The 12506-nt window shown below is 36.1% G+C and overlaps 1 protein-coding gene across 1 annotated transcript in view; it reads left to right on the top strand.

Moving 5' to 3' along the window:
- LOC103798020 (ATP-binding cassette sub-family A member 13-like) overlaps window positions 1-11597 on the top strand; it is a gene marked incomplete at both ends in the record, with an annotated part of 49674 nt that extends 38077 nt beyond the window's left edge. Inside the window, 4 exons of the mRNA XM_009070263.1 lie at window positions 3432-3609; window positions 5826-5965; window positions 10732-10845; window positions 11507-11597. Of these exons, the coding sequence (XP_009068511.1) occupies window positions 3432-3609; window positions 5826-5965; window positions 10732-10845; window positions 11507-11597 (523 nt within the window). The remainder of the gene's footprint in view (window positions 1-3431; window positions 3610-5825; window positions 5966-10731; window positions 10846-11506) is intronic.
- Between the last annotated feature and the right edge of the window lie 909 nt (window positions 11598-12506).

Here is a 12506-nt window from a genome sequence, read left to right as displayed (position 1 = left end):
CTTATGGCATTACCTTCTGGGTTTGCTATCCTGTGTGGAGACCTGAGAATTGCAAACCTCTACAAGATCCCTCAGTGGTACACAGTACAATCTGGTTGACGACTACAGTACAGAGTAACCACTGCCTTAAATACTATTTTCCATAGTGACATGGATCCTTTTCAAGATCCTCTAATCTGTGTGATAGATACATGTTGAAAAATGTTGTTCTGGTGCATATTAGTTTTGGGTTTGAGCCTTTCTTCTTTGTGGTATCTCTTTGGTTGCCACAATGAATGGCAAATGTTCATCAGATGTTTACGTCTCTTCTGCTTTCCTTAAACTAGTTCTGTTTGTGTCAGACTTTCCTTCCAACAAATGAAGTATTCTTTTTGGACTGAAATACCAACTTTTTATTTTTTTTGGAGGGATAGAAGAGCCTCTCAAAAGATGCTGTTCAAAAAAATTTTGCAAAGGAAGAAATGGAACAGCAGAGGGCCATCTACTCACAGTTTTGATCCTTGCTCCACAACTGCCCCTGTGAGCCAGTAATATATATATTTATCCTTGGAACTTTTGTTCCTTTTTAGATTTTACCTTTTGGGGGTCACTTTTTTAAACACAATCTTTACTTTTTCAGGTTTTGTTAAATCCCTTTTTCTTGAGAAATTGATGGGATTTCTTCATCACCTAATAATTTGTGGAGGATTAAAATAGTGCCTTTCTTTTGTAAATAAATTAGATATTTGATTTCAAGGGCTATTCTATCTCTGTAACTTCTTTTTTTTATTCTGTACACTAGTAAAAGTTGTTTATTTTTAAGTATCCTTTCCTTTTTAGGTTTTACAGACATTTTTTCAACTTTCCAGTAATACTTTTAATTACTGGTTACTTTGTTTACTTCCTTTCTATGGTGGCCAAACTTTTGTGACTGAGTAAGTGTGCTGCTAAAGTGCAGATCTTGTTCATACCCTTCACTCCTTAAATGCTTTCTTCTATTTCCAAAAGAGTCCATCCTTCTGGATTTTTGTTTCGTGGTAACCAAAGCTAAGTAGTTCAGTGACCTAGAAAGATTACCAAATAAAGAATGTAAAGGTTTTTAAAGTATAAATATACAAACCTTCAGCACAGAGTAAGAAAGATTCTCCTTCATTAGCTTCTATCTGAAAAAAGTTATTTTGAAGTTGATTTTAAAAAAAACATTCATGACTTACATAATGAAAGAGGTAATAAAGTAATGGTCAATTATGCATGTGGATTTTTTGTCTGAAAGAAAAAATATAAGGAAGACATACCTTTATTATATCTGTAAAAGATGAACTTGAATTAATATTCTACATATTGTGTAATAAAAGATGATGTAAAAAGTCAGTATCTGCCATCCAGTAGTAATTGGAATATGAAACCACATTCTACTGTTGACAGCACTGAGTGAATGGATAGCTCCCTGAGGAAAAACACTGCTGATTTCAATCATGATTTTTGCTTGTTTGTTTGCTGTTTGAAATTATTTGCTTATATTTCCATACCTAATTTTTGGAATGTTTGTCTCTCATGAATAGATAAGCTGGAGGGCACTTCCTGAGTTGTTGAATGCTGTCAGTTGGGAGAGGTGGCCTCACTCTGTATATCCTTCCAATAACTTGAAGAAATTATCTGTTAAACCTGTCATTGCTGAACAGCCTATTAGGCTTCAATAGCAAACTTCCTCTTCCATGAATTTGTTAGAGTGACTGCTTGACTGATTACCTTGTAGGATGCTGATTGTTTGGATTCATCAGTCTTGATGGTAGTCCTACTTTATTTAGTTTAAATTAGAACAACTGGATCAAAGATAACTCTTGCGAACATCCATCCTATATGGTTCTTCCACTTTATCAAAGCCAAATTTTAGAAAATATATATTTTTGAGTCAGTGGATATTTAGTTGAAAGACAGTAAGTAGATTCAGTTTGTTAGTGGCAGCTTACCACATAAATATTCATTATTTGAATTTCAAGTTATTTTGATTGGAACTGGAATTAATTAGCAAGTTTGTGCTCTTTGACTGAAATAAGCCCATTTATCCCTCTAGTGTATATAGTCACTAATAAGGTTTCAAAATCACTTTTATGAAGCATTGTGCATAAATAAAGTTTATTTCTCCAGTGAAGTCCATGCCAGCAGATTCAATCAAGGGCTGTAGATGATGGTGTTATGAAATCTGGGTACTATTTACTTACTATGTTCTGTGCTGAAACCGTATGTTAAAAGTCAGATTTTGAGGAGCAGCTAACACTGAGTTTTAAATGACACTAATATTCCTCCAGGATTACTGAAGAAGCACCTGGCACTTCAGTAAATGCATTGATCAGGATAAACTGTTTGTAACAGCACAATCTCTAAACTGTCTGTGGTTTAGTCTTTATGTAAAGTGCTGTACTACTTTGAAAAATTGACTCTTCTGTTTTAAAAAAATTCCAATGATAAAATGCTAATTTACTTCAGTGTTGAATGTGTGTGTTTGGCACATCAAAGTCTTTTTTTTTCCATTTGGCAGTTGTGGAGTCTTCAAATGATGTCTGATAGTCTAGCTATTCTTTTCTTGACAAGCATCTGCAACAGTAATGAGTATCAGATGAGCCAATGCACCCTTCAGTTATAATCTAGCAGCAGGTTGCCTTGCAGTTGTATCCTCTTAAAGCTGTGCACCTGTAGAGCCTTCCATAAGATACCAGTTACTACTGAGCACATTATTTGGAAAGTGAAGCACAGAGGATGAGACTGTTGTTCATCTTATTTTTTTTATTTGAATGTGGTGAATGATGGTGCTTAAGCCATAAAAGCAGTCAGATTGCTCTCTTTCCTCATTAGACATATGCTAGTCATGAACAAATGGCAATAATAAAGGTTGGTATGACTCAAGATGTGCAGAAACTGGAAGCACATTCAACAAGTTAAAGATGTACTTGAAAAATAGGCTTTTAGGGCATGTGCACTTGAATTTTTTATTTTTTTCTTCTTTGCAAATGTCTTCACTGCAAGCATTTGTAGCAAAATGATTTTGCTTGTTTCTGCTGCCTTTGTGACACAGGAATAATCTACCAGAAGAGCACACGTTGTGAAAGCTGACGCTGGAATCAGGGTATCTGTAGTCCAGTTGTCCTGATATACTCATTGCTTTTCTGCCTGATACATAGTATTTTGCAAAGTTTAATGTAGTACATTATACTACTGTCTTTCATTGAATATCCTGGCAACTAAAACTGCATTACCTCCCCTCCCCACCCCCTATGATAAAGGTGGTCAGAAGAACAGAAAAGAGCACAGCAGGCTGTCATTCTTATAGGTCATTTCAACAGTCTAATTTTGTCAATCTCTTTAGATGCTGATATTGAGAGAACACCAGGACTACTCCCTGAAGCTACTAAAAGCAACTTTGATTCATCCGTATTTCTGTTCGTTTGTTCTAGTTCTTGCAAGGTGGGCAGTTCAGAAGTTCAGCTGTTGGATCCCTGGAGTCTGTAATCAAGGCAGTGTGTAAAGAAGAATCTTCATTTTTCAGCAATGCAAACCTGTTCATCGACATGCCCAGAATCATGGGACTCTTGCAGGATGATATGGCAAAATATGGCATGCCTGAGGACTCAAGTAAGGAAAACTATCAATCACAAGTTGCAGTATGCTTTCAGAGTTTAGAGAAGTTTCTCCCTCTTAAATCGAAATGTTTATATACCAGCTGACATCTCAGTTGACACTGTAATCTTGAGCACAAGGTGTTGATCAATAAAAGCTTTATGGCTATGAGATAATTGTGGATGAGACACAAGTGGTTCTGGTGGTTTTCTATCTTTGCAAATAATAAATAAGAATATTCCTGTCTTGGAGACATATTTGTTAGAATTTTTAAAGCACTCGGTATTAAAAATGTATCTTTGAGAAACAAGATTGAGAATTTATTGCTGCTTGCCTTTTTTCTGCGAACACAAAGCTGTGGTATTATTGTGCAGTAAAATATGCAAGCCCTCTGGATGAAATGAGTTTTTTAATAGTTGATTTTGCCATTCTCTTTGTCAAGTGCTCAGAAAAATCTCTTAGCTCTTATATAATTTCACCTTTGCTCCCTTTCCTCAATACACATTTGACTTACTCTGATTAATTTTAATATTGTTAATAACCTTGTTAGTGCCTCAGTGGCCCTGTGCAAGAGAATACAGTGATAGGGTGTCACTGGGGAAGGTTCTGTCATCTATCGCTTTCTACAGCCAGAAACTGCCCCTGGCTTGGCTGGGACCCTTGGGAGGGAGCCAGAGCTCTGCCCTGGCCTTCTCATTTACATGTGTGGGATATAATGGTGAGCAGGCAGCTCTGCTTTTCTTTCCCATTTGAAGAATAAAGTTGGCAGGATGGCTGATTAGACACATTGTTTGGAACTTAGTATCTTTCAAAACTGTTCATGCCAGAAGCACTGTTTCTTTGATGAATTTTGTTTTCACATGTTGTCACAACTATGGAGCATTGTAAGACCTTTTACCATAGGACCCTGAAATATCTTTAAAGCATCAGTTAGTTCCAGCATTCCTATGAGTAAATGAATATTCTTGCCCATATTTTACAAATTTGTAAAAGAGGAAATGAAAAATGAAAAAAAAATTATTGGGGCCACAAAAATGTGATGCATACTCTTTCACGGGGATTAATTTGTACCTATTTTGTGTATACCAAACAATTCCTAATGACTTTCTGAAAATCACAGCAAACTCAGATTAGCAAGTCCTCTGTGTCCTTAGCATATTGACATTTTCGACTGGCCAAGTTGCAGCCTCTTAATTATTTGCTGTCATTTAGCAATGATTGTGTTTAGTAATGATCGCTTCATTGAAGGAAGTAAAAATTTGGGCAAAGCACTAGCTGTTCCTAATCAAACATTTCTGACACCTTAATTCTTGTCAGGAATTTAAAGGTGTTTGGCCTTGTTTTCCATTATGTTAAAAGATTTGTCTCCCTTGAGGACTAAATGACATTATTTGATATGTCTTTGCAGTACTGGAAATGGGATAGTTCTAAATCCACTCATAATAAATAATAAAAACTCCCAAACACATGAGCTGGGCATAAAAATCTAAATGCTCTTCATAAGAAACTCTTTGCCTTTACATGAGTATAAATGCAGTGGGATATCTTGCAATCTATTCCTTACATCCTAGTTCTGAAGGACATACGCCCTAATGTATTAATAACCCTATGTGATGTAGGAATATGTTTGGGGGTTTTTATGAACAAATGGAAAAGTGAATTGATTATATTTTTCAAGTCAAAAAGTAAGTGTCATGAAATTTTTTCCTGTCTTTTAGGCAGATTCTTGAGATTATAGAAACAAAAAAGTCTGTATTTGTGAAGGAATTTGTTTATTCCTACTTCTTCTTTACATAGGAATACAAAGCTGCAGAGCAACAGAGGGTGTGGAGTGAATGGTTTGTTGGGATTTTTAAGGTGACTTTTCCCTCTGCATTGATTTTGCGTGTGTTCATTCATTCTAAAATGCACTAATGTAAATTTTAGGATAGATGAGGTTCACAGGCTGCTTTTCACAAATGTGAGGAGCTCTTTGGATTCTGATTATTTTTTCCTATTTAGTGTTTAGAATTCTGCATCCTCAACGCTACTGTGTTAAGGATGCAGACAGTGGTTGAAGAATTTCTATTCAGGGACCTGTGCCGATTGCTTAGTGGCAGTTGGATGATGTTTGGCATGGTGCTGTGGAAGACTCTAAAATAAGACTTAAGCTTTTCTTCGAATGAAAAAAAATCCAACCTCACCTGTGTTGTCCATCTTAATTTAATGTGAGTCTATCTTTGTTTTTGCAGCTCCTTTTTGCTTGAAGCTTTATCAGGAGATTTTGCAGTCTCCTAATGGGGCTTTGCTCTGGACTTTCCTGAAGCCTTTATTACATGGGAAGATACTGTACAATTCAAACATCAACATGATTGACCTGGTGATGGAGAAGGTGAGTATCTAAAGAAACACTATTTCTGTTTATTGATTTTATCTTTGCACTTCATTTTAAAGGTCCACTTCTTTCAGAGTAGGTAGAAGCAATTGGATAATTGCCTTTCAGAAAAATAGATCCACCCTGCCCCCTGAGGTCTCACCTGTTTCTCACTTTAAGCTTAATACCTCTCTTACCTTTTAAGCTACTTGTTGCAGTCGTTTCACCTCAGTGTGAAAGCAGAATTTTGTTCAAGATCCTTTAAACCTTGTATAGAAAGATTAAAAGGAACACATTGGCAAAAGTGTCATGTGAATCATGCTGAATCAAGGTGTGGGGTATACATATATGCTAGGGAAGCTTTTGCCTTCAACATTTTCTTATGATGGGAGCTCTAATGGGAAAGCATAGGGAGCTATGGAGAAGGGATGCCCCAGGAACAAAAGCCTGTTCTGAGGGAGTCACTGAGCAGCATTTCAAAACAAAAACACAAGCAATCTACAGTGTGTCCTTCCTGATTGTTTCTAATGCTTGTACTAAGAATGACCAGTCATGGCTGAGGTGCTGTATGTGTGAATGCTGATGAGCTGGTATTACTGAACAGTTTTACTGTCTCTGCAGTTCTGCTATGGTCAGTGCTCTGTCTGGAGCATGATTATTGACTATGACATGTTTCTTCATGACCAGCTTAGAGGGACCTCTGTAAGAGGAGGAGTGGTGATGTATATTAAATACACATTAGAGTTCTGTGCAGATTTTGCATTGATCTTCCAAATATATGAATTTTACCCTGCAATATTAGTTGTTGCAAGAGTGGTGATGTGGGTTAATTTAAAATGTGGAAGAAAATAATTGCTGCTTGAAAGTGGTACACAAAAAGACCACAGAAACTTTAAATGTGTTGGTAACTATTTCCTCTGTAAATGAAGAACTTTGTGGTATGCTGACATTGCTCTAAAAAGATAGCAAAAAAAAATTAAAGCCAAAAAGCCCATACAAGATAGCATATACAGGTAACTTTAAAGTTTCTGTTCTGAATTGGAAAAAAAGGATTCAGTGATTTCATATTTTGCAGTTAAATAACCCAATGTGAGCAACAAGCTGTTGCTCTGGAGTTCAATATGATTAATTTAAAGTTTTTAATCAGCTAAAAATTAAGCTGCTCTTGATGTTTATAGATGGGAATTCTATAAAGAATGAGTAGTAAGAAATGATAAAAATTCAAAATAATTTTGAATACTTAATTATATTCTATGGTACAATGACATTTAGAATAAAGACATTTTCACATTATTTTGCCAATTAATGTGTCAAACCTCCGTTCTCCAAAGCATCTGTAAGAAAGATAAATATCTTGAGATGCCGTATGTTCCCCTATAGATCTTTCAGTGACATCTGGAATGAGTAATATGGTTCAGAATGAAGTTTACTTGTGGATTGGGTTGTTTGTTTGTTTTGTTGGGGGTTTTATTTATTTGTTGTTTTGTTGGGGTTTTTTTCCTTGGTTGGTTGGGGTTTTTTGGGGGGATTTTTTTAATGCTCTGAAACAATACAAAGATTCTAGTAGATGCCTCTACCACAAGCTCTCATTCTCATTATATATTCTCAGAGTCACAGAAGTTCCATCAGCTTATTCAGAAGTCTGTAAATACACCCCTGCCCCTTCCCCCAAACCTGTAAATCTAACAAACAATTATGAATGTGTATCTGTTTATGTGTAAATATGAAAGTAGCAGGAAAGTTTCTTCAACAACTTTTTCTTGGGTTTTGTTACAGAAGACTATAAGCTATTGCTTGAAGAGAAATAAAATTTAAATACAAAATATGGTCCCAGGTATCTCAAATATAGCTACTTAAACCCAACCCTGTAGCCCTTACACAGCCTAATCTTCTACTGAAATTGGAACAGGAGTTCTAATTTCCTTTAGACTGAGTTATTTACTAGAAGAGAAAAGTAGAGGATGAAAGCTTTGAAGAACATTGATGCTTGTATAGTAGGATATATTCTGTAAATTTTTCACATGGACTATTTTTGTTTCAAGACCATGTAACTGAGCATTCTTGGATAAATTGTGAGGTTGCTGTTTTTTACATTCAGAGAGTCTGTGGTCTGTGGACCATTGCAGACACAGGCTGCAGTGCTGACTGAGGGCAAAACAGTGCCAAATGGCACCCAGGAGTTCAAAGGCCACATGTGATGTCTTTGATATTTGCTTTCACAACTTATTTTTTTGCCATCGAGGTACTGATCTTGTGGAAGTATTTCTTATTTCAGAAGATTCTCAGAGTCAATCTTATAGTTGGGCAATCCCATTAGAACAACCTTCTGCTATTTCCAAAAACTTTGGGGTCAGGTTTGCCAGGACTTCACTGCTATACTTTGTCCACTTGCTTTTTGGATTACATAAACTCTTAATATTCATAGAGCCTGGGGTGAGATGTCCTGCATCAACCACTTCCTCCTCACTTGCTTGTGCTTCCACTTCAGCTGAGGCAACTTCTACTTTAAAATCCCAACTGCATTTATTTCTATTCTGTTTACTGCTGTTTATTAGTAGTATAAAAATATTAAAACTTACTGAGATTTCAGAATTATTAGTCTGCAATTCTCTGGTTCCCGTAGCATTATGCATTTGCATTTGTTATTTTCCATTTCCCTGATAACAAGGGAATTTTAATCAGGAGGTTTACACTACAGTGAGTACTTGAACTATATAATCCTTGAGTGCTTTTGGAATTCTTGGCTGGATGTTATCTTGTCCAGGAAACTACTTATTGTAAATTTTGTTGAATTGTATGACTTTTTTTTTTAACTGCTGTTTTGATTTGAGACAGATTCTCCAAAGTGTTCTCCATGTAGAAGGTTTCTGTCACAGGAGCTTCCCAAAGGCCTATTGTGGTGAATGAAAAAACAACAATATTTTTACTACATTTTTTCCCTTGTCTTTTTTAAATTTTCGTATTTGGATGCAACTTTCAATTCTTATTAAGGAAATTTCCTAATAGCTTCCTGCTGTGTAGTGTGTGTATGCATATGGTCTTTCTAAAATATTTTTTGATAGGGAATAGGTATTTATTCAGTTTCCTCTACGCTGCTTTAGTCTCTGTACCTTCTGCACACAACTTACCGCTTTGCTGCTTTTGATTTATTTCAAATAAGTGCCTACATTATATAAAGTTCATCTTTTCCAAAAGTGCTGCAGTAATTTGGGGGTTTTTATTGTTTGTATCAGGAGGTTGAATACAAGCACATTATAGTTACTGTAGCCCTTTGAAAGTGATTTCAGCACAAAAATTAATCCTTTGTGCTGTTCAGAATCAAGTCAAGAAGCACTAAGCTCCACTGAGCCCAGATCTTACAAGCTTCTTGATGCAGCAATTTCTAGTGATGTCTGAAAATCTGATCTCCTTGTGTTCTGGTGTGACCTGTGCTTGCTCTGTACTGGGGAGACAGCAATCTCCCATTTTGGCCGTTTGCCACCCTTGCAGCCTTCCTGGACTCCTTCATCTTGTCACCATCATGCCTGATATTCAGGTCTGGGATTTCAATCCCTGAGGTTTCTGTGTTGCTTCTGATTGGCAGAACTTGTTTAGTTGATATGACACCAGACTTCAGTTTAACATTTAGGATCACCTTCTCTTTAATCCTAATGAATGATCACTCTTTGAAGTGGAACAGGGAGTCTCATAGATCTATAATGTTTTTCAGGAAAACAAAATTAAATGCAAGGGTCTATTTGGGGCCTTTTGGGCTACAAAGAGGAGGAAAGAGCAACCACAAATTGTTTTCTTATGTTGTTCTAAGAGTGGGATTTTGCAAAAGGCACTTAAGATACTGTGGTAGAAATTTTATACTTTCAGTAGGAATTATTGCAAAAAGTGTGGTCCCAAATTGGAGTTTAGAACTCACTGCAGGCAGGTTTTTCCTGGGAAATGTCACAATCTCTACCGCCAAATTGGAGTTTAGAACTCACTGCAGACAGGTTTTTCCTGGGAAATGTCACAATTTCTACCATAACAACAATGCTGGATTGTTCTTAAATGCACTTCTGTGACTGATAACACCAATTTAAACAAAAAGATACTGCAATATTTTCTAATCTTGTGTGCACTTGTGATCTGTTTAAAACAGGCTGAAAAAATTGCTGGTTGTTTGCTAAGAGAGAAATTGTAGTCTATATTTGTCTGGGACAAAGAATATTTTGCTTTACTCAAGTCTTCCTCTGCGAGAATATTTTGAAATAGATTGATCAGTTGAATCTATTGTCCAGACCATGCTTCCAATATTCACTTTTATTATATATTCAGTTGAAGTAGTTTGAATAAAAGACCCACAACTGCAAATACTTTCTTTTGAATATGTCCTAACTGTATATCTTTGTCTTTCTGAAGCACCTCCATGATATTCACTTTTATTATATATTCAGTTGAGGTAGTTTGAATAAAAGGCCCACAACTGCAAAGACTTTCTTTTGAATATGTCCTAACTGTATTTCTTAGTCTTTCTGAAGCACCTCCATGGTATTCTGTATGAAAGAAACATTATAATAACAAAGAGGTTTTTACAATACCTCAGGTGGGAAACATACACAGCACAGGAAAACTTTGCTTTGTTTTGCTTGGTATAGCAAAGAAATACTTTTAATTTCTTAAGTGGAAAAAAGAAAATATGGATATTCTTATTGCTGACTACCAAAGTGAAATGGAAAGGAGTTGCAGAAGATCTAAAGCATGCCAGTTTTCCCTGTTTCTTAAGACTTAATGTTCGTATTCTTTTTTTCCAGGCTAATTTCACTTTCAGTTTTGTGGAAAACTTGAAGACTTATTCTGAGACGTGGCTTAGGATGTCTGAGGTTTTTAAAACCAGTGGAAAGGCCCTCACAGCCTCACAGCTGCAGGTTGGTGAGCTGTGGGAGAGCTTTCTATTCCCCAATTATTTGCTGTGTGATCTAGACAGTATTTCTATACATGTAAAACTCTCCAATATATCTGGCTTCACGTTTAAAAGACCTGAAAAAAGAGGCACATTAGCTTTAGATTTTGAGCTTACCAGTCTGATACTGAGAAGCTTCTGAGGTGCAAATACTTAAAAGCAATGTTACTTCTCATCACTGGACCACAGGGGAAATAAAATCAGTAGGTATACCTACAAGCTTTATACACTTTTTTAAAGCAAAAGTAAAATTGTATGAAATAAAATATTTGTGGAACTTGCTTGTTCTTTGCTTTTCCCAGCCAAATGTGCAACTGATGAAGAAAACTGATGGGGGAAATAGTGTCTAAAAAAAAAAAGAAAGCATCTTTGTTACTGGTATTTCTCCATTCTACGTATTTGTGTTTTCCCCTGCCACATTCCCTTTCCCCCCAACCCCTTTATCTGAAATGTGTAGAGTTAACCTGTTAAAGAGGGGAAGACTGAAGACATGGAGAGGCTAAAGAACTTCTCCAGTGTTATTCAGGGAATCTTGGTAATGGAATTGAATGCAATTGCATATATGTATTTTAGTATTTCTTTATAGAAAATAAACCTGATGTAACATCTAACACTTTTTATTTTAGGAAGCACTGCAAAGCAATTTCATAAAGCACTTCATAGAAAGTAATTTGGATATTGACATGGAAAAACTCCTTAAAAAAATGCAAGTATATGGTATGTGCATGAAAGTATATGTGCTGACTACCCTTATAAGAATTTAACTTTAACTTAGAAATGCATCCAGTTGAAATTGAATGTTTTCCTTGCTTCAACAATACTGAAGTACCAGACTTTACATTCTCTTGAGTTAGTCACAAATATTTCGACTAGTCTTTTTTCTTTTGAGTGGCTGGGTAATTTGCATTTCAAAATATTGAAATTGGTTACAAATTAGAAGTGGCAAAATGTCGTGGGAGAGTTATAAACATAAGAGCTATACTTAAAAGGAGTGAAGGAAATAGTAAAACCAGTAGCCATAGATCCATTAGGAGCTGTAAGGAGATTTTTGTAGTAAATTTTGAAGGAAATCTCTATATTTTAAATGGAAATAAATAGAAAGAGAGATTAGATACAGTATGTTTGAACAAAACCACCAGCAGCTCTGGTGGGAAAGGAGTGGCCCTGGCTCAGGTGTCTGCTTGGGCCTTCCCAGCAGCCATCCCTGGCTGCCCCCTTTCTGCATTGGTACTGAGCACTGGCAGCCAGATAGATAGCCTCCAGGGGTGGATAGATAGCCCAAGGAGAACAGTTCTTAATGGAGGAGAATGGAAATTATTTTTATGACTAATTTGGGATATACAGGGATTTAAGTAGGACAAGAGAAAGGATTATGCTGCAAATTTAAATTGCTTAAAGATTTCGTAAGAATTTGATAATTGAAAAAATAATTCAGTGTGTCCAGCTGTCAGTAGGGTAGGTGCATATCATTAAAATGCTTACTAACATGTGCCATAAGGAACAACCCATACCAAAGCAGAGTCCAATGCCATTTAAGGAAGATTTTGAGGATCAGAAAAAGTGGAATAAAATGGAGTAACCGATAGTGTGACATGATGTACAAAGGGAGCCAGGTATTTCCTAGTG

This window comes from Acanthisitta chloris, unplaced genomic scaffold (assembly GCF_000695815.1).
Source record: "Acanthisitta chloris isolate BGI_N310 unplaced genomic scaffold, ASM69581v1 scaffold28082, whole genome shotgun sequence".
Classification (NCBI taxonomy): Eukaryota; Metazoa; Chordata; class Aves; order Passeriformes; family Acanthisittidae; genus Acanthisitta; species Acanthisitta chloris.
Note: the sequence above shows the minus strand (reverse complement) of the source record. Positions and strands in the feature narration are given on the sequence as shown.